The sequence below is a fragment of the Epinephelus moara genome, chromosome 7, assembly GCF_006386435.1.
Source record: "Epinephelus moara isolate mb chromosome 7, YSFRI_EMoa_1.0, whole genome shotgun sequence".
Lineage (NCBI taxonomy): Eukaryota > Metazoa > Chordata > Actinopteri > Perciformes > Serranidae > Epinephelus > Epinephelus moara.
In genome coordinates, this window is record NC_065512.1 from 8,331,144 (window position 1) to 8,353,686 (window position 22,543).

Genomic DNA, 22,543 nt, shown 5'->3' on the forward strand with positions numbered 1-22,543 from the left:
GTCCCCTTTTTACACAGATCACACTATAGGACCACTACAAAGTCCCTTCTTCATGCCTCCTTTGCATTTCTACACAGAACCGTTGACGGCAACATCATTCTTCTCTAGTGTGTGATTATACACTGCATCACGGCGTTGGGGAAACGAAAGAGGCGTGATGGCCTCTGGTGTGACATAAAACATAATTGCTGAGGAACTTCATAAACAACAACAGTGGCACTGACGTGTCAAAAACAATCATTTACCGTCTCTGTTATGTGGCAGCTGATCTGGTCCTCTGCTCAGAGGGTATGGAACTACTGAATCTCATTGTTTTCTCAAGTTTCAGATAATTATGACCGCTGTTTTTCTTCTTTGAGTTAGCCGCTAACTGCTACGAGCTACTTCTTAAATCTTCCACGGTGGGTAAAACCCATAACATGTCATCAAAATGTCACACCCATGCCACCCATGATCCCATCTTACAGGCTGTCCTGTTTATATAGACATTTTTCATGTTACTACCTCCCATGGCAGCTTAAAGGCGAGACCACTCCGTCCCCCAATTTCGCAATCATACCTTATATTTACATGATAGTATTCTACAACTTTTTTACTCTTAATGAAACAAAACAACTTGGTCTCGCTCCAAAGTCGTTAAAGTCCAGCACCTGTGCAGTGCAGTGACTTGCTGCGTTAGACACTGACATAAAAACGTCCTTTAACATCGGCATGATACGCGGCCAGTTTAAGAGCGCTCAGTGGCATCAGGGGGAAATGCAGCGGGACAAGAGCGAAAGTTGAGGTGGTGAAAGTCCAAGTAGGGCGGGCAGGAGTGGTGGTGGATGGGTCCAACACAGACTTTCACCCGGGAGAGCCGTGCTCACGTCCTGTAAGATTATAAAGCCAAACCCTGTTCTTTTTTCCTAAACCTAATCACATGCTTTTGTTGCCTAAACCCAACTCTGTGCGTTAGTTGTTGGAGGATAAAAAAGCTAGTGCTTTTATTTTGAAAGAGACTGCATGCAAACGGTAAATTTCCTGCGAAAATGGAAGTGTACTTTTACGACAATACATGTAACAGGCAGAACTTGACATGGCATCCCAGAACGTCAACAGCCAACGCACTTAGGGTACCTTGCACGTCGTATGTGGACGTGGAAAGTCCATGACCAAACATCTATATGTGACGAGGTCAGAGTGAGAACGTATTGAACAAAACACAAAAATACAAGTGTTACTGGTGTCCAAATAACTCTAAATTAAGTGTGTAACTGTTCAAAAACATGCATTTTCAATAAGTTTTCAATAACATTACCAAATCCATGAAACCAGGAAGTCATACAGCATTAATCATTATACAACTCAAACAGGATGGAAGCAGGATGGAAACACTGGAAGCAACACACACACACACATATACACGCACACCATGAAGACAAAGACAGACAGAGTGTTACACTGTTTCCTGTGATGAACACAACCCGACTGTTCAGACCCTCTCATCGCTGTTTGCACCAGCTGTGTTGTCACTACCTGTGTGCTGATGTCACCCAGAGAGAGCGTTCCTATTGGCTGTTGACAATATGGCATCATAAATAATGCTGCTGATCATCACACACCTTTTTAGTGAGCTTATGATATTACTACATGTTTGATTTTGTTGGTAAAGACAAGCCCTCGCTGTCTCTTCCTCATTCTCTTCCTCTCTGTCTTTCCTTTCTCTCTCTGTCCGTCTCTCTTCTCTTAATTCGTTTCTCCGTCTGTCAGTCTCTGAATTATCATATATAACATTTGTGGAGGAGAGGAGGAAGGAATGGGGGTGCACTAAACCACCAGACCCCTCCGCACATGAAAGCAGCCCCCCCCCCTCCATCTGGTCCGCATTATTGGCACAAAGATATTTGAGACATCTTTTTTCGTTTTTCAAACAATAGACTGTTTGATTTATGAACTGGCATTAGAATTTCATTGCAGAAAAGCTACAGATGAAAAGATAACGGAGAGTGAGATATTTGTCTGGAGGGAGAGACAATGAATTTATCCTCACGTACGGCTCGTGAGTCCTTCCCCGCATGCAGCCCTTTTGGGATTTGTTTTGTTCAGATTCAAGTCGCAGCCTCAGAGACTTCAGAGTGAGAACTCAGCTTCTGTCACCGGAGCTGCGTTTCATCTTTGATCATTCATGAATATTGTTAGCGAGCTGCAGCTCTGACCTCTGACCTTCATATTGCTGCTTTGGCTAATTATGGTGATTTAGGATTTTAATTGGTCACATACTGTCAGTAACTCTGGACGAGGCTGTCTGCTCAACATATTGTGTAACTGTAGATTCTGTATGTTTCAGCTCAGCACACTGTAATATTAGATTTCACACCACAGCTGGAAGTTTTTTTATTCTGTCCATGTGGATCAGATCTGATTTTTAGCGTTGCTGATGACAGTAACATTTTGGCACAAACTCTCTCTTGAATTACTGGGAAGAGCCTCATATTTAGGTTCTATCATTATTATTATTTCATTTACATTTTTTACATTTATTATTTATTTCATTTTAGACAATTAGCACAGTACAATATCCTGATCAACATACAAACAGTCAAACAAATACATCGTACACTATCCATAAATGATAGAGAAAAGAAGAAGAAAAGAGAGAGAAAGGCATAGAAAAATAAATGCTTAAAAAACAACAATAACAATATATATATATATATATTTAATATATTTTTATTTATTTTTTATTTATATAGCACATATACAAAAAGATAACAATAATAATGATAATAATAAACTTTTATTTATATGGCACATACACAAAAAAGGTGATATTACATGCTTCACAGTAGATGAAAAGAAAATGAGTAGTATTAAAAATAAATCAGGAAAAAAAGCTGAATAAAAAGGGACATTTAAAACAATTAAAATCAACAAGAAAAAAAGCAACTCCTCCACATGGACATGGGTATTTTTGAAAACAGGATTTCACAGTCAAATCCAATCTCAGTCCAATTGACAACAGCATGCCAGATCAACAGGTGTCAATATAGCCGTAACCCCAGAGCCATGCAGTAGCAAAAAGAAGAAGAAGAAAATGGCCGACCAGAAGCCTAGTTACTGGAAGGCTATCTGGCTGCACTGACCTCCGCATTATATTCTGACACCTCTGTTCCTCAATATAGTGAAAGAGTAACTGTACATTTATGTGTTAACATGTAAAAAGTCCTGTTAGCAAAGTTAGAGCAAGAATTATTTTTGCCATGTCCGCCATTGCATGAAAAGTTGCTTCATTTGTGACGCCTCACAAAGGAGATAACTGCACCATTAGTGTAGTGGAGGGTACATGCACCTCTTTTTCACAGTATACTCACCTATCAGCCAAAAATCTGTTGTAGTATTAAGAAGTCTTCCTCATCAATAACAAATCTTCACCCTGGACGAAGTTTTACAAAAAGTCAGTTCTGAGTGACCTCAAAGAAGTTTGCATGTGTACAAAAGACCACAACACACTGAAAATCTACATTTTCAAATATACCTGTGTACGTTCTGACAAGGCCTGACTAACCTCATCTCTGATGTGGGTGGAGCCTTTGTGGTGGAGGTGATGGCTGGATGTTGGCATCAGTGTCAGGTGCAGCTAGTTGGGTTAATAATGTCTGACTTGTGACTGGCTCCTGTGTGCAGTCACTCCAACGTTTGCTTTTTCATTTGATTGAGGAAGAGGACAAGTCACGTTTGAGACTTTCCAGCCAATTTTAAATAGGACTGCTTCTGTTTGCACATTTTACAGATCAAGACACATGAAAGCTTAATCAGATTTCCTGCTAATCCTTATCAGGGTGTTTTAATAGGAGACATGTCTTTGCCCTTATCTGTCACTTTACTGCTTCTTTCCTGCTTTGTTATTTTTCTGACTGCTGCTGCTGGATCCCATAGAATCAGCTTCAGTTCTTATGTCATGTGTACACTAGTAAATATTACAAGTAGTCCACTAATTATTGTGTTAAGATATGTGATCAGACAGGAGCTAAGAGCTGCAGCTGAAAAAAAAAAAGAAAAATTAAGGAAAAGAAAGAACTCTCACTTCATAACTGGCTTTCAAGTAGTTTACTTGCTCCTGCCACTTTCTGTAGATACACATTGAGGTATTAAATACAGTTTTTATTCATTTTCCTTCAGTAAAAAAGTGACATTTTCCACCCTGTCTAACGGCATCACATTCATTCTGTATCTGAAACATTTAAAGCCAAGACTTTTTTTGGCTTCAGCAGTCGATCAGATCGGATCATTGTATTCACTTTTCCCTGTAACGTTCCAACATATCTGTCACGTTTGGACTTTCCTTGTATCTTGACTTAAATTTAAAGTGCAGTTTGGTGGTTAAAACAGTGCACGTTACGCACATCTCAGTCATCGTGAAGGACATGCTGACAGATATCAAAAAGGTCAAAGGTCAAAATTAGAACTACAGAAATAGATACATACTATGTAACAAAGTGTGAGCTCAGATTAACAGATTGAAATTCCAATATAATACAATTGTCTTGTTGCCATGGCAACAAATAATCTCGTTAGTTACCAATTATGAATATTTTGATGCCCAACCTGTTATCATGCACACACGCATACCTACAAAAAGTAATGTATCAGAATTTGTATGTTACTCATAATTTGGAAGACTGCGATCACTTGATCAGACGTAGTTAGCAGAGCAAAAGTCCATGTTTGGAGGCAGGTAGGAAACACAGGACTTTCTCCCAGGAGCCCTGTGTTTATGTCCCCTGTGAAACCACGTTAACTTTGAGATATTATCAGGTACATCGTCAGGAAGTAAAATTCTTCTCCTAAACCTAACCTATGTAACTTTACTTAACCTAACCTACGTAACTGTACTTCACTAAACCTTATCTACAAAGCTTTACTTTTAAGCTCAACCTATGTAACTTTAGTTTGCTAAAACTTATTTACGTAACTTTACTCTTCTAAGACCAACCTACGTAACTTTACTAAACCTTACCTATATAACTTACATTGCTAAACCCACTTTTTAGCTAACCATATCTACGTAGCTTTACTTTGCTAAACCTTGTTTACGTAACTTTACTAAACCTAACCTATGCAGCTTTACTTTATTTAACCTAACCAACAAAATTTTACTTCACTAAACCTAACCTACATAACTTTACTTTTGTAAGATAACTTACGGAGCTTTGCGCTAAGTATGTAACTTTGCATTAAGTACATAACAAGATGACACCATTCATGGGGCGCTAAGCCGTTAGATATCATATCATATAAATATAAGATTATCCAGTAGATTAAGTCTCTGCAGTGAACAGTGTCTCTTTGAAGGACTTCTATAAGACATTAAGAGCGTATCTATGATTCAGAGTCCGATTCAGGTTTTTTGCACACGGCTCTCAACATGGAGGTAGCTAAACCGGTAGGTAGTAGCTAACAGTGGTAACAGTGTTAACAGAGCAAATGGTGTTAGCGACGCAAAATTGGAGGATGGGCGCTATGCAATGGCCGTAAGCCAGCCAGTGGGATAGACACATGCACCAACATGCCCATGCAGCCTGATTGTCTTCCGTACCAACAAAAAGAGAAGCGCGAAGGTAGCACGACTTCACTCTCTGCTCAGGATGCCATCACTCCACCGTATCTTTATATAACAAATACTAGTTAGCTGCTGAAAGTTGCATACAGAACCTTTAATTCATTCAAAAAATAAAGAAAGGGAAAACTACATTTGCACATTAAAAAAAAAATCCTGTTCAGTTACCATTAAGCAATGCATCATGGTTAAGAAATCTTTAAAAGTATCATCCTGTAATAAAATAGTTTGACTTTCTTGAGTTGCCCTTTTTGCAGACCGTTCACTCAAAATGCCAAAGGTGAAGGCAGCAGCTGCAACTAAAAGTGTTGGAAACAATCATAAAAACAGGCGTGACATCTTTTGTTTTTGTTGCTCTGCCACACGTGTCTGTTAAATGTTACTCGGTTTATATTAGTATCGGATATGAGCGACATTAACAGTCATCACAAAAGCTAACATGCTTTTCTTTTAGCAGTAAAGTGGCTGCAGTGTGAACGCAGCCTGTTTTCTGTGGAACGTTACCAACTCATTCCACACTGAGGGGAAATTCAGAATTAATATAAAGGGTAAACCTGCACTGCTAATTCTCAAATTAAGCACCAGCTTGTTTTCCTTTTTCTGACTCTCTTAATAGCATCTTAATATAGAAGCTCTAAGTTATGGTGGTGTCGTCAGTTGTGTCTGGTGCCTGGGCTTTATGGCCTATAGCGGAGGGATACAGCTCATTTGTTGGGTTTTGGTCCCGCAGCAGTGTGACTGGATGAATGAGCGCAGTGATGGCGAGGGCCCGGCCGATTAGCATGGCGCACTAACGAGCTGCCACGGCCAGGGAGTTAGTGGCCCTAAAATAACACGGTGAGCAGTGACGGGGTGCTGGCTTCCCTGGGACGGGGGCCGAGCGGCGTGCAGGGAAGTAAATCAAGCAGGAAGGAGAACTGTGTACAGATTCAAGATGAAACGTCACCCAGATTTATGTGCACAGTAAAAACCTGCTCCTTTTTAATGGCTCCAGTTTCCTCCGAGCAGGACTCCAGTTTCTCCCTCCCTCTCACTCCTTCTCATTCAGTCTGGCTCATTTACCGCCGACCTCTCCTTCTCTCATTCACACACACATTAACCAATATCACTTCCCCTCTCAGCTCAACTGATCCTTTCAATATATCTGCTCTTATTCTTTATTCACTCATATCCATCTCTCCTGCTTTTATTCACGTGGCAGTTTTTCAAAAACAAATGTGAAAGTATATGACGGTTAAATGAGGATAACAGGGAAAAAACTGACTCATATCTTGAGACTCAAAACAATGACATCAGAATACAAATGACACCATCTACAGGACTGCATAAATGATTACAAGAAATGTTTTTTCACAGGGTTTTCAGGTATTATATAATGATGCAGTTTTCATGTCAATAAAGCTTTGGCAGAAACATTCCTGGCTCAACACTCTTATGTTGTGTTCATGTTAGGCGTAAATAAAACAATTGGCGTGGGTAGATTACATGTAAAATCAAAGTGGTGCAAATGAAGCAAGTAGCATGATTTCGCATCACATTGTTATCCACGAACGCTGAAAAATCTGAACTTCAGCAACCAATTCACGCCACGATAGCCAATCAGCATTGAGATTCTCCGGGCATGTATGAAGCAGAGGATGTAACAGCAGAAGTTAATTAATCAATTTAGCAATTTGACACGTGTATGACACAAGTCAACACAAAATATTATAGTGTTCAAACTGCGCAAAAAAAATGTATTGCGTTTGTTAGAAATCCCACTCTGAAAGGACTCTTCCTGAAGGACTAAGCTCTACCCAGATCCAACTGCTTCTAAAGAACCCTTCATTTTAAAGACAGCGTTCTTCAAGGGTTCTCTGTAACTCTTTTTGGAAGAAAGAGTTCTTCAAGGATTGTTGAAAGCACAGCTGTTGAAAGATCAACAGCAAATATTCAAATGTTCTCTCATGTTTTAAATGGTATTTTTAAATGTAGATGCATCTGAAATCCCTCTACTCATTTCATTTTAGCTTTTTTGCCATAGCTAAAATATTTACCATCATTTAATGTCATACAACACCACATGATCTGCCGAAAGGTACTTTGCTTTTATATTTGTGTTGATTTGGAACCAAATACAAGTTCCCAAGTTTGGTTTGAAGTTTTGGTTCCCAACCCTACTGCACCATTAGAAAAGTAAAGGCTGTAGTAGCAATGATTCAACAAAATCTCCACCTCCTAAAACCTGATTGGTAACCATCAGTGTTGTGGGTTGTGCTGGACTACATCAGCCTCAGTCTCAATCTCATGAAGTCCAAATGTTCTGGACATGGTTCCCTTGGCCCCAGGCTAACCTGTTCAATTAAAACCATGATTAATGGGAGAGAAATCAATGAGTAATGTAGAAAATTACCACTGTACCACCCCCTGGGTGGGTTCTAGATGAAACCCTTGGATTATAGATGGGTAAAAACCCTTAGGTGGGCTCTTGTTAGCACCATTAGAAGGTGAAAAGGGTCTGGACAAAACCCCCAGAGAGGGTTCTGGGTGTAACCATTACAAATTAAAATAAAAGGGTTCACTGTAGAACTTCTCAGAGGAGGTTTTGGGTGGAGCTTTTCACAGATGGTTCTTGGTATAATCCCTCTGAATCCTCATTTCCCTGCAGTTATCTGTGCTGCCTACAAATTCACGTGAATCATGGTTAGCCTGAACTTCTACGGCAATTTACTGTGCCAGGTGAAGGCTTTCTTATAAAATCAGTTGCACAAAACACATTGTTTCCTTCAGGTTTTCATAAACTTTTCACCTAAGTATTTAAAGTTTTCTCCAATATCTTGGTCTCATACTCAAGAAATCCTTTAAAGTTAGTTAAACCACTAAAAACGACTTTAGGTATCACAAGCTTTAAGCACAAGGTTGTCAAGAAAACTGTAGTATTTTACTACTGTAAAATCTCTTCAGTGCAGTAAATACTTTAACATTTTTTCTTTACTAAGGAAACCTTCTTAGGGATTCTGGGCAACACCCTTAAGTAAGTCCCTCAGCGAAGGAAAATTATGTCTTAACTAAATTATGTGTTATACTTAAGGAGAAAACTGAAGGTGTTTTGTCTGGCTCCTGACTTTTAATGTCTAAGATCCAGATTGCACAAAGATTTTAAAAATGAGATGATAAAACAAATACAATGAACCCCACTAAGGATCATAATTCATAATTTCCCCTCGAGGATCAATAGAGTATTTCTGATTTTGATTTTGATTCTGATCTCCACAGCTGAGGGTCCTGGACACCACAGGTCCTGGTCAGTCGTAGTGACAAGGAGAGATTTTGGAATGACTGGTTCTGTCTGAAAGTGATCAGGCTTGTGGGGAATTTACAGATCACAGATATAAGCCAGAGCCTGACCATGTGAGGCTCAAAAAATAAGCAATAAAATCTTAAAATCTGCTCTCTCAATCTCACTGTGCAGCAAACCTTTTGTCTCTGTGTGTTCGTGTCATCTGGTCAACACACACACACACACACACACACACACACACACACACACACACACAGGCCTTTATTGCCCCATTCTCCTCTTTCTTTTTCAATCCTGCTGTTTCTCATGTTCTGAAATCTCTGTCTCTGTGTGTCTCTTTGTCAGAACTGGCCTGGAGGCGATCATGGAGACTTATGCTTTTTGGAGACCTCCTGTGAGGACCCTTACATTTGAAGACTTCACCAATATGCAGAAACAGCAAGGTGTGTGAACCCATATTCTCTCTCTGTGAGGGAGAAAAGCCACATGTCAAACTCCACGACGTATATTCTTCTTGAAAATCCCCCTTCAGCCTCACTAGACGACTTCTAATTCAATTTCCTCCTTTGAGATTTTTACAGAGATATTTAGTGCAGAATAGTAAAAGACAAAACATATTTTTTCATGCGTAAAATCTCGGTCACAAACCCTAAGATACAGACTGGTCTCGGTGTCTCCACTTTGATGGATTTGATGGATGAAGCTGGTGTTACTGTCAAAGATACGCACAAATTGGCGGCTCGAGAAAGAATCCCTTGTTTTATTTTGAAGGACTGACATCCAAAGTGGTTGATTTGGCCTCCACCGAACGACACCCAAAAGAAACGATCCAAGATATGCAAGGTAAATGCATGGTAGATTTTGCGTACGGTCGAACACCTGACCACCTGATAGAACATGACCTCTCTGACCTTTTTCTCCTCAAACAGACACGTATCAACTCACTAACCCCGTTAGATCAGCACCATCTGCTCTTGACATATTATGAAATTAATCTCTGAAAGCCACGACTCCCATCCAGTGTATGGGATAAGAGGCAAACTAAAGTATGTCTCATTTAACGTGTGATCTGAATCCTTGGCGACCACTTTGAGAACTCCTGTGGTATCTCGTCATACCCATCGTTAAAGGTGGGGGAAAACTGATACAGCATATTATCACTATACACAGATAGGGTATTGATTATTTCATTATATGAATTATTGATATTGAAAATACAAATTTAACTTTTGATACCCTTAAGTAAAGTTAGGATTAGGGTTTAAGGAGGGGTTTGGGGTCAGAAACAGTTGCTTTCTCAGTCCATTAGATACAACAGACATTGACAAAGTTTTCCTCTGGGGACATGATTTGCAGTTGAGAAAATTGCAATATATGTTATTGAAATACTCAGCATATTGCCAAAGGGTTAAAATGGCAACAATATTATATCCAATTCAAATTCAACATATGCACCCTCTGTCCTTGGATCCTCCCAGCAGATTTTTTCTCGTGATTCATTATCACAATTTACAAATCACCATAAATTTTGTGCTAATTACGCAACATACAGTGTTTTATTTTTAGTTTAAAACAATGTAAAGTAATCAATTGCTGCCTATGTGCCTGTCTCTAAAACTGAAAGTAGTGCACAGTGGTAATTAGCATGACCTTGGTGCACGTGCTGTCCCAACCTGAACTCTCCTTCTGCATATTTTCCCTGCATATATCACCACACACTACATCAGCTATGGTTGTCCTTCATTTGAGCTTGGCCATACGCTGCTCCCCTGGCAGGTTCGGCAGGCGTCTGCTGAACTTTTCACATCGCGCGCAGCCCTTGAAAATAAAATCGTTAAACGAACCCTGTGGCTTTTGGACGGCTCCGCGACACGAGTCAGCGTCAGCGGGGCCACCTCCCTTTGTCCCGGCTCCAGCTCAGGCACAAGGTCTTAGTCATCGTGGCTCGTATCAGAGGCCACGCCGCTTTTAAAAGCAACTCTGTTTCCTCGCAGGCCCTATCTCGGTTACCTCTGGAGGTCAGCATGACGTGACGCTCCGTATTTTGTCTGAGCAGGCGGACATGTGTTTGTTATCATTAAACTCCTCCGAAGTGATTAGGATTTAATCAAAGTCGTTGCACCGCCAGTGAACCCTGTGTCACCCTGACAGGACGCTGGTGTACGTGTGCAATGACTGTGTGTGTGTGTGTGTGTGTGCACCTTTGCCCTTATGGCACCAGACACCCTTTTCCCTTCAGCTAATCAACTATTCCCCCTCGGCACTGAAGCACCTCGAGCCCCTCTAACCAGAGGAAAACATGACATCACCAAACTATCGTCCCTCTCTCTCTCTTTTTCCTCATATACCTTGCATTCTCTCCCTCTCTTTCCCCCCTTTACTTTATTTCCCTCCCTCCCCCCTCGTCTCTTCGAGCAGAGCAGAGCTGCAGTGATATTATCGAAGGCATATGGTGCAAAATCAGAACCCCAGCCAAGCAAGTCCTGGATTATTTAGTTATGCCTCCTCCTCATTCCGGGTTCAAACTGAATTTCTCCAACAGCAAGATGAACCCCGGCCAAATTCTCATTAATAGAGAAATATGCGATTGATATCCCACAGCTATCATTTCACTCTGAAAGGCTCGACTTAGTGGATACAATTTGTGCCAGCCCCCCTTCAGCTGAATCACTACAGTACATGTCTAAACTCTGAGAGTCTGTGGCTTTTTATTGAGGAAAGGACTCGGGATGTGGGGCGGCTCTGTTGACCAGACATGGTCAAAACTGAATCCATATTTATCTCCACATACCAGCGATAAATTTTATGATTCGCTTCATGATCTCGTATCCAGCCGTTTCAAAGAGTAAGGCCCTGTAATTAGTCTGAGGAGGGGAGATTTAAAACGTCCGTGCGGATCAGCAAGGTTGTGTATTAAAGTGGCGACAGGTGAATTCATAAAGCAGCTTAGTCTGACTCATGTGCACCACTGGGACATGCTCCCACTGGCCACTGCTGTCTGCTCAAACCTAGAAGATACATGATGAGGAATCATCACAAAAACTTTGATTGTGCCTCAAGAGGACTCCTCAGTTCATTCTGTGCTCATATGAGAATATAGTTAGGCAAGAGTCAGTCTTAAAGGGACATTACTACCATTTAGTGTTTTACAACAATACATTCCAACCTGCTGTGGAAGACATTTCTCCTGCACTGCCACAGGGTAGAGAGGATGTGGAGGTCTGGCAGTAAGAGACTAAGGGCGGGGACACATGCTGCGCCTTTAACTGCCTGGGAAATGCCAGATTGGGAGCCTGGCACTGCTCTTGTGCCTGCTCTGCACCAACTGTTAATGGCGGCATATACTTGTGCGTCAGACCCTACGCCATGGCCTACACATGTGGTTTACGCCATTGTGAGCATTTATACTTGTGTGGTGGTGTGTCTGTGTCACTCTGCAGTTACACCTCCAGAACACTGGTCAGCGGCGGGGTTTCTGTGAAGTGCTGTAAAGTTTAGTTGATTCAAAACACACATTAAACACACATTAAACATGACTTAATAGAGACAGTTTCAAACACAAGTAGACAAATCAGCTTCACTATAACTCACAGCATTCACAGACAAACACTTGTCTTTATCTGGACACATTTTCCCCACAAATACAACATGCTAATGTTTTTAGCACAAGTCTATGGCATTTTACATTATATAAATTAGCCTAGCAGCTAGCAGACGTTTTTTTCTGTACTCATATAAAACCAGGGACAACAGCAACATTTAACAAAAGTAATGTTACAAAATTTCAGCCCCAATCATACAGAAAGAATTTTAGCAGCTGGAGGCCGCTTTTTGTAATTGTTTTTAATGTGAGAAAAGCTTTTTCCTTGCGATTTTTGGTTTGTGTTGTTTTTGCAAAGTCAATTGAATCGGTTCCCAACTGAATTGAATACAATATGACTGGGATTTGGAACAGCTGAACATCAATTGAATCGGTTCCAAAGCCAAGTCCCTGTGGACTGAGCTACTGCCGCCCCTAACATAAAAATGATAAATGCTGATGTCTAATTTTATGCATCATTTATAGGGGTGTAACAATATCTGGATGTGGATTGATATGTCGATTAATTCAATAATCAATGATCCAGTATCATAGATGCAAAGTGAAAACACTGATACATATCAGCTTGAAGATACGCCTTTATTTTGAAATTCAATTGGTCTGTGTCACCACTTCATCCAAGCACACCCCTTCCTAAACATTCAAACAGTGCTAGAGGCAGATAATTGTAAACAGCCAAGGAAAAGACAACCATTATTTGCTGTTATTGTCTCATGCATTCATAACCAGTCGGTGCTTGCTCTCTGGCATCAGTAAAAATTTCCTCTTGTGCCTCCAGCTCATCCAAAACTCTGCTGCCAGAATCTTGACTCAGACTAGAAAACATGACCACATCACACCAATCCTGGCTTCACTACACTGGTTACCTGTTGCTTTCAGAATTTTAGGATTTTATTAACTACTTACAAAGCCCTGAGAGGCCTCGCTCCAAGTTCCATAACAGATCTTTCATTGCCCTATGTTCCTTCTCGCACCCTGAGATCCTCGGATGCATCTTTTCTTTTCTTTTATCTTGTTTTATTTGCTTTGTCTTTTATTTGGTTTTGTAAAGCACTTTGTAACTGTGTGTTGAAAGGTACTATATAAATAGTTTATTATTATGATTATTATTATATCATCTCATGTCGATTACAGGCCCCTGAATTGAAACAAATTGAAATCGTATTGTGATATATTTTTGGATATCAGCGAATATTGTGTTGCAAGAATCCATAAAAAATCATATCATGATGGAACTTTTGATTTACTCACCTAAAAATTGGATCTAAAATGAACAGAGCCCCACAACACAATAACAGGTGTGAGGCTTTTTTTTCCCCCCTTTGATTTAACCTTTATTCAAGCAGGAAGTCCCTTGAGATGGAAATCTCTTATCCAAAGGACAGCTGGCCAACACAGTACACCAGTTACAGTTTAAGTAGAAATAAATCACAACAGACAGGAAATACAATTATCAATCACACAAGGAAGAAACTACATCCAGCTCAAATAAAGCAGCTGCGCTCGTTTATGCCTCATCCATGATTCTTAATCTTAGTGAAACTTGTTGAGTATTTCTGCACTGATTCAAACTCAAATTGTCTTGGAACTGTTTTTATTTTTATATTAAAGTGCTGCTGAGATAAAATCACCTGACAGCACTTTATTTCACTGTTTCTGTATCTGTGTGTTTTCCAGGTGGAAGCACAGGAACTTCTCCCACCACCTCCAGCACAGGGACCCCCTCCCCCTCTGGTGCGGCTCATCTCCTGTCTCCCTCCTGCTCCCCTCCGACCTTCCACCTCGCCCCCAACACCTTTAATGTGGGCTGCAGGGAAAGTCAGCTCTGCAACTTGGGCCTGTCCGAGTACCCGGCCTGCGCTCGCAGCAACATGGCGGCCCTGCAGGGCTACGGCGGCTTGGCTGATAGTTCCTACGGACGCCTCCAGGCTGCAGGGGGTGCTGTGGCCTCTGGTCAGCCCTCTGAATCCTTCCTGCCACAGAGGACTTCATCCTTGATTGCTGCTGGCATGCAGGGCAGCGCTCACGCCTCCCTGAGTGGCGGTGGTAGTGGCAGCGGCACTGGAGGCAAGATGGACGCCTATGGCGGTCAGCTCGGCTCCTTCCCGGCCTCGCAGCTTCAGTATGTGATGCAGGCCGGAGGTAGCTCCAGCTCTGCCTCCTCCTCCTCATCCGGATCCTCCTCTTCCTCAGCCCACATGTTCAGCGGGAGCCACCACCACGTGCAGCAGGGCTCCTACAACGCTTTCTCCCTGCACAACCCTTACAACCTGTACGGATACAACTTCCCCACCTCTCCTCGCCTGGCCGCCAGCCCCGAGAAGCCGCAGGGAGGTTTGCTCTGCTCCTCGTCTCCTGCCGGGGCCTTCGCTGAGCGCCAGTACCTGTCCAACGGAAGTATGGACACTATGCACATGATTAGCAACACCAGTGGTGGCCAGCAGGGCAGCAGCTCCTGCGATGGACGTCAATATGGCTCCTCCTCTCAGATGTCTATGCACATGGTGTAGAAACTGGGACTCGCAGTCCTCCGTGTTTCTAAAGTCTTTCAGCTGAAAAGCAAATCTCTCATCCATGAACCCGGTTTGGTGTTGATGTTGAACCGGTGTTTTCACACGAAGCGTTAACGTACCGAGGTACAAAACAAACCTTTCAGAAAAGGACATCATTTGTTTTTAAAGACACTCCGCCACATACGAAGCATTATAGAGGGAGTCAAAACTATTATTTAATTATCTTTGTATTAATGAAGTGAAAATTGGGACAGCAGCCTGACTCTCTTCCTGTTTCTGACACAGTAAGAACAACAGATTGTAACGAGAAGGGGAGGAAGGAGCCCACATGCTCTGGTTCAGAGGGGATTATCAGTTGTGAATCTGTTATGGTGCAATAGTAGCAACACTCTTTTCAAGTGACTCACTCTTGATTTTTATTGGGACTCAAAGGCTATGCAGTCATGACATCATGCAACCAAAGAATCTTCACTGTGATCCAGAAGTTTTGACTTCACGCAGCACTTGTGCCGATTCGTTTTCAGAAATGTCGGGGGGTCAGTGGTTCGCCATCACAGTCTGAAGTGTTGGCTGGAATGAAAGGGACAACTGGACAAGATCACTGAACGACTCGCTGCTCCAGACACGCAGGAGATTAAGTATTTGGACGCCGCGGGGTGAGCGCAACACGTGGATGCAGTAATTCAAAGAACTGCGGGTCGGGTGAACTGAGGAACTCTGTCTTCATCCTGAAAACTCCCAGCAGCAGGCGCTTATGTGAGAGTTCAGGACTCCACCACGCATCAACCCGTCGTCCTCACAGACTGGAATGGCTTCACTATTTTTGAGTGGATTATGTTTTTTAGCATATATATAAGATGGCGAATGCAATCAATAACATAAGCTTAAAAGTTGTTGTGTGAAAAGTTATAAAAGAAGCAATAGCAAGACAGAGTAATTAAAGTATGTTTTGGTGTGTTGTAGAGATGTGTATTTAAGTGCTGAGCAGTATAACAATTTTACAGGACAATCTGTTAAAAAAAAATGTGTGAAAAATGGGAAGTAATTCTTTTCTGAGGCATTTTGAAAAAATGTAAATACAGGTGCCAAGCACGTAAAAAGCTCAATAAACGTTTTAATTCATGTACTTGGTTTGGATTGTTTCTTCTCCTTAGTGACAAGTTATCAAGGTAAACTTGATATTTAAAGGTCCAGTGTGTATGATTTAGGGGGATATATATCACCTGAAAATAAGAATGTGTTGCATTTTCTTTACCTTAGAATGAGCCATTTATAACTACATAGGGAGCGGGTCCTTGTTTATGGAGATTGGCATGTTCACCATGTTTCTACAGTAGCCCAGAACAGACAAACCAAACATTGGTTTTGGATAAGGCAATTTACATTTTCACGTCAGCCACCATAGTTAGAAGCCCCTCCACAACAAGCAGTGTAGGAAAAACACTGAACTGTAACAGTAACACTGCTTTATTCAGGGTTTTCACTAGTTTAAATCACTGGTTCCATTTGTTTTGGAGAGGAAGCGACCTCTGCGTATAATTGACCTATGGCTAAGCCACGCCCCCAAACAACCCCAAACTATCAACATTCAGTGACCAGCGCTATGGCAGGTGTCACAGTACACGGCATTTCGCAGGAGGCAATTGATGATTTTTGGGGACATAACGATCAGATGTCATTGAGAAGTAACCAAAAGGGCCTAAACTACGCATTGGAGGGATATATTCATCATTTTATTGTTGAGAAGGTCGATGAAAAGCTTAAATTACAAGCCAAAATTTACAGGTCACAGTGTACGCTTGTGAACCGCATCTGGTTGCCGTCACCATCAAAGACAACAAGTTAAAGTGCCACTGAAGTTAAGGTTTTTGGCTCAGAATATGAGAAAAGGATAACGGCCTTTTTACCATCTTTACCAAGAGTGTCTCTCCGTTAGTTTGGTGCTACAGTATTTACACTGAATCATTCAGCATAACGTTTGCCAACCTTTGTTATCTCTGCCATTACAGATAAGTTAATGAAGCTAAGCTCCAGAAGTTAACGTTAGCTTAACTAGAGCCCTTTGGACAACAGCTAACAATGATGTACGATCACCAAAGTACAAAACTAGAACAAAATAGGCTAATGAACTCCCAGCAAACAAGGTGACATGATGAACAACGCAGCTAGGAGCTAACGTTAGGCTAACTTTAGCTAACGTTAGCTAGAGATGTTAAAGATAACTTTATATTTCTTTCCAGCAAAGTGACAATATGTTGCCTCAAACACAATGTTGACTTACCTTAGAACAGATGTAGACATCATTGTTAATCTTATTCACGTTGAGTTGATGTTGTGGTCTAACGTTACCACACAACTTTATCCAAAGGAGACACTTTTCTCGGTTGAGATGTGGTTTAAAGTGTAAATAATACACCTCGTCGCCGAGCCTCTCAGGATACCTTGTGTCAGAGTTGCATGTACCCCATGCACACCGTTTGACCATTTTTAAACTTAAAATCTCCGAAAAACCTCGTAAAACCGAACAAAACTGACTTTCTGTAATGCATTTCAATGAACGTCCTGGCAGAGAATGTCCGAGTGCATGGGAATGGCTATACGCACTGTGATTGGCTCATCGCGTTTGAGGGCGGGACTTAGCCATAGGTCAATTCGGTTCCCAGTGAAAACCTCCTGAATTTCTGGATCAGAAACAAAGGTGAGCGCACATGAAGTTATCAGAGGAAAAGGGTTTATGCAAAATAGCAGATGGTAGGGAACTGTCAACACATTCTCACTCCGACCTCGTCACATATTGACGTTTGGTCATGGACTTACCGCGTCCACATACGACATATTAGGTACCCTGGGTGCTTTGTTTGTTGACATTCTGGGACGCCGTGTCAACTTCTGCCTGTTACATCCATTGTCTTCTTTCATAACACACGTCCGTTTCCACGGTTTTCACTGTACGACACCGCGAATTGATGTTTTTTTTCCTTCAACAACAAACACACATAGTGGGGTTTAGGGAAAAAGAACAGGGCTTGGCTATAGAATCTTAGGGGACGTGAACACCGCTCTCTCGGGTTAAAGTCGTGGCTTGTTGGACCCATCCACCCCACTCAGATTTTTTCCGCCTTAACTTTTTTGTCCATGTCCTGCCATGTTTTCCCCAGATGTTGCCGGGCATCATTAAACTATAACAGTAACTGACCACTTATCATGCCGTTGTTAAAGAATGTTAAACCTTTTTTCGTTGGTTTCTAATGCTGTAACTCACTGCCCAAGTGCTGGATTTCGACGACTTCTTAGTGAGACCAGGCTCATTTGTAACATGAAACTGTGGTGGACATTGGGAATGGAGATGATGCTGTGGAAAAGATTTTCCTCAAGGGGACAATAAAGTCTAAGTCTAAGTCTGAAACTACTTCATTTAGTGTTGTTTTTTTTTATTTTTGGAGAGGAAGAGTCCTCTGCGGATAACTCAACTCCCGTTAAAACCTCCCGCACATTCAATACTGAAAGAATTCTAACCGGCAAACGTTTCAGCTGGCTGCAATGTATAATCCTCACCACTAGACACCACTAAATCCCCCTAAATCTTACACACTGCTCCGTTAAGAAAATTACTCTGCAAAAATTAGGAACATACTGTGTTCTCCCAAAACTCTGGAACATGAGTTGCTCATATAAAAAAACAAAAACAATTTGGAGCACAAAAGCAAAACAAATTACAGTGTTTATTGTAAGTAATCAACAAGAGAATGATACTTTTACACACTGAATGTCGTACGGTTAACAACAATTCAGTGATAAATGATTATCTTAAAAACTGTTTGTAACTGTGGGAGTTAACTCGCCAGTCAGTCACGGCCTCGCGGCTACAATAACAACGAATGACATGATTATTAATCACACACAAGAGTGTTCTGCACTTATGAAACACACACATCTGCTGTGCACCACATCACAGGCGCAGGCTTCAAACGCTGATGCAGTGCATCGATCATAAACCAAACTGGGAGAAAAAGACCCAAAAAAGACAAATTTTCTCCCTGCTGGTTCTGTTTATTACGAGAATGAAGAATAAATCTCTCGTGCCAACTGCACTCAGCTGCACTGCTGTTGTGCCTGACGCACATAAATATGGCACCTGTTTAAAGAGACAGAGAAATCCCCTTGTAATCATTTGAACCACTGAAAGAGGGAAAACATGCAGCATTTAGGATCGTTCCTACTCCAGCTTTGTGTTTCCCCCTCTTGTTACACAGGCACAGACTCCGGGGATTTACCCAGGGCCAATCAGCGTCCATTACACGGATGTCTTCAGAACGGCTCTCCCCAATCACTTCCTATCATGCGTACAGCTCCAACCATGAAATATCATATCTGAACCATCATCAGAAAATAAAGGGGGTGCAGGACCGTGGAGACAGCAACCCAGTATTGGAAACACCTGTTTTTCCAAGCATGACTTCAAATAATGAGCAGGGTGATGTACCGGAGAGAAGCGCATGATTTCATAATTTGGCTCCACTCCATCTATCTGGACATTATTTCCAATAATTATTCACATTATTTGTCTGATATACACCCCCGCTCTTGTTCCAGCAGCATGCCCCCCTCCTCACCCTCCCCACCCCTCTTCACCGCAGATTTACCTCAGGCCCTGTTAAATTAGGAGATGTATTTGTAAAGAGGAGCAGTGCACATGGGTCCATGGAGCAGCCGTATGACATAATGCACAGCAGGTCTGTTTTTATACCGTAAACTATCCATCAGGTCCTTAAGTGGAAAAGAATGGCTGAGCTTGAGTAACAGCCACTCTCTGCCTTTCATCGTGGCGTCTTTCATTAGAAACAAAATATGCAAACGATCGCACTGATTGATTAATGGCAGAGTGCAGCCAGCCTCGCCGTAAAAACATGAAACTGGAACAATTGGAGATGCAGGACCGGGTATTTTAACGAGATGCTCTGACAGAGATGAGAGAGATCTGGTGCCTAATCTGCGGCTTTGAGCCCATTTTGAGTGACAGCACGCTGACTGGAGGGTATCCCATAATCCCCCTCCCTGTCTCAGCCATTGATCTTTTCCTCCGAACACATTTCAGACATTTTAACAGACTCAGAATCACTCTCTGGGGAACTCTACTGGATGCAAGTCCAGCTGAGGGGGGTCAGCGACCATGTGCGGAAAAAAACTTGGTTTGATATTTGGATGTGAGAGTCTGGTTTTGATACGGCACAGTGTGAGTTTATATCACTGCAATCAGAAATTCCTGGTAAACTATTGCCCTCTTGTGTTTATTCCTCTCTCATGCTCGAGATTCAGGACTTGACTCATCTTCACAGTAAATTATTGCTGACAGGAGACGCAGACCTACTTTTCTGAGGTGTTACAGTGCGCTTGACATGTGTATTGAAGCACTAAATCACTCTTCTTTCACAAAGGGCTCTCACATACCTTCAGCCGCCTTACGCTGTTTTTTCTCTCTCCTTCAGGGAACATCTTGAAACTATTTTAGGATTGATAAAGTCATGATACAGATGTCAAGCTGAAAAAAAAAGGAAACATACAGACTCTGGTGATGTGGCCAATGTTTTTACAGTCACAGGAGTACAGATCTCTGACGGTGAGTTGTGTAGTTTCTGAAGCGTGGCGACTCAGAGAGTAAGACAGGACATGGACTGTGAGGGTTTTAATGACCCTATCTGATGTGCTGCATGTGCCACACATCCGTGCATATTGTTACTCTTAATTATGACTTTAATGTTGTTAATAAAATGAAATCTGGTTTGAGAATAGTCAACCTCAGCATAACCCTCAGCTTGTGATCTTTACATAAGACAGTTCAAACAATGAGAGGGAATAAACAGAATTACAGTGTTAGCATGGATAGATTACTAAACTGGAACAGGCCCAAAGTGTCAGGGGCCACCCTGGCCTTTACCTTCAAAATGTCACTTAAATGAACACAAACCGACCAGGAAGAGACTCAAAATGAACACAAAGATGTAACAGAATTGTAAAGAGTCACAAAATAATAATTAAAAAAACAGGTAAAATAATCACAATGAGGCACAAAATGACTACTAGGAGACAAAACAATCAAAACAGAGACAGAAAATTACCTCATTAAGATACAAAGTTGCCTCATAGAGACCAAAGCAACTCCAAATAGACACAAGGGAGACACATGCAGCAGCCAGAGTTTTAACAAAAATTAAAAGGTATCTATCTTCTCTTCACTGGCTCCTAATAAATCAAAGAATTGAGTTTAAAATACTTCTTATTGTTTTTAAATGTTTTACTACCCTCTTATTTTGTTTGTTTTTATCACGTCCTGCTTGTTTTTATATATGTAATACTTTATTATCTTATATGATATTTTATGTTTGTCATGTATGATGTATCTTAAGCACACTGAGTTTACCCTTGTCGTATGAAATGTGCTTTATAGATAAAGTTGACTTTACTTGACAAAATGACCACAAACCCAGCTGACCACCAACGTTGTTAGACATTGATTTGGTTGAATTTAGACTGTGATGTCACAAGACCAAAATTCAGTGCCAAGACAGTGGCTAATGGCAACGTTATTCTGATGTAGAAAGCTGATGATAGATGACGTTGATGTTTGTTGGTTTTATGTTGTGTTGTTAAAGCTCCAGCAGGTAGAAAGCCTGAAAACGGTTGATTTTTGAGTCTCATCTGAGTTAGGTTTCATTCGTCTCCGCCCTGAGCCCCTCCTACCAGACGAGCACGCAAGTATTTTATCCTACTTGGTTCTATTTCTCCCTCTCTGGGAGCCTCGGCTCTCCCTCACCACGCAGCAGCCCTCTCCATCCCTCCCTCACGGCCCCGCACATACCCCCGAGGCTCGGCTCTCCCTCTTGGCGGAGAGCCCTCGGGGGCCGTTAAAAACTGTCCTTCTTGTCTGTGGTGCTACATCTGGGTTCTAACCACACCTGCAACATTTTTATTCCTACCAAAATTTAACATCTGTCTAATGTAAGAGTCCAACATCATTCTGACGTCTTACTGACTACTGTTGCCACTAGGGAAGAGACACAAAACTACAAAAAGATGCATAAAGAAGACAAAGATTTGTAAAACCATCACAGAGAGGTGGTGGGGCCCTTTGCATATCTGTGCCCAGGGGTCAACTGTCTCACATTCTGCTGTATTCAAGCTCAGCCCATAGGGACCTGGGTCGCTGGCTCAAGTCCCCGTCTGGACCAAATATAGTGTGGACTGGTAGATGGAGAGGTGCCAATTCATCTCCTGAGTACTGCTGTAGTACCCTTGAGCAAGGCACCGGACCCCCAACTGCCTGATGCACCTTTCCATCGGCAGCCCCCTCGCTGTGGACCTGTGTGCACATGACAACAGAGTGAAAAATCAAATTTCTCTTCGGGGATTAGCAAAGTATATCTTCTTCTGAGTGTCAGATACATGTTTATATTAAAGGACCACAGGACGACAGTTTGAGTGACGATGAAATCACAAGGTAATTATAATCATTTCTGCATGAGCACCAGAAAAGTGTTTAGGGTCAAGATCACAGA

The 22,543-nt window shown here is 41.7% G+C and overlaps 1 protein-coding gene across 2 annotated transcripts in view; it reads left to right on the top strand.

The window, feature by feature from the left end:
* The window catches only part of tbx15 (T-box transcription factor 15), a 58,619-nt gene extending 42,503 nt beyond the window's left edge, over nt 1-16,116 (top strand). For both annotated transcript variants that reach the window (XM_050049203.1, XM_050049204.1), the window contains exons 7-8: nt 9,222-9,319; nt 14,155-16,116. In XM_050049203.1, the coding sequence (XP_049905160.1) occupies nt 9,222-9,319; nt 14,155-14,987 (931 nt within the window). In that variant the 3' untranslated portion in view covers nt 14,988-16,116. The remainder of the gene's footprint in view (nt 1-9,221; nt 9,320-14,154) is intronic.
* Nucleotides 16,117-22,543: the final 6,427 nt, after the last annotated feature.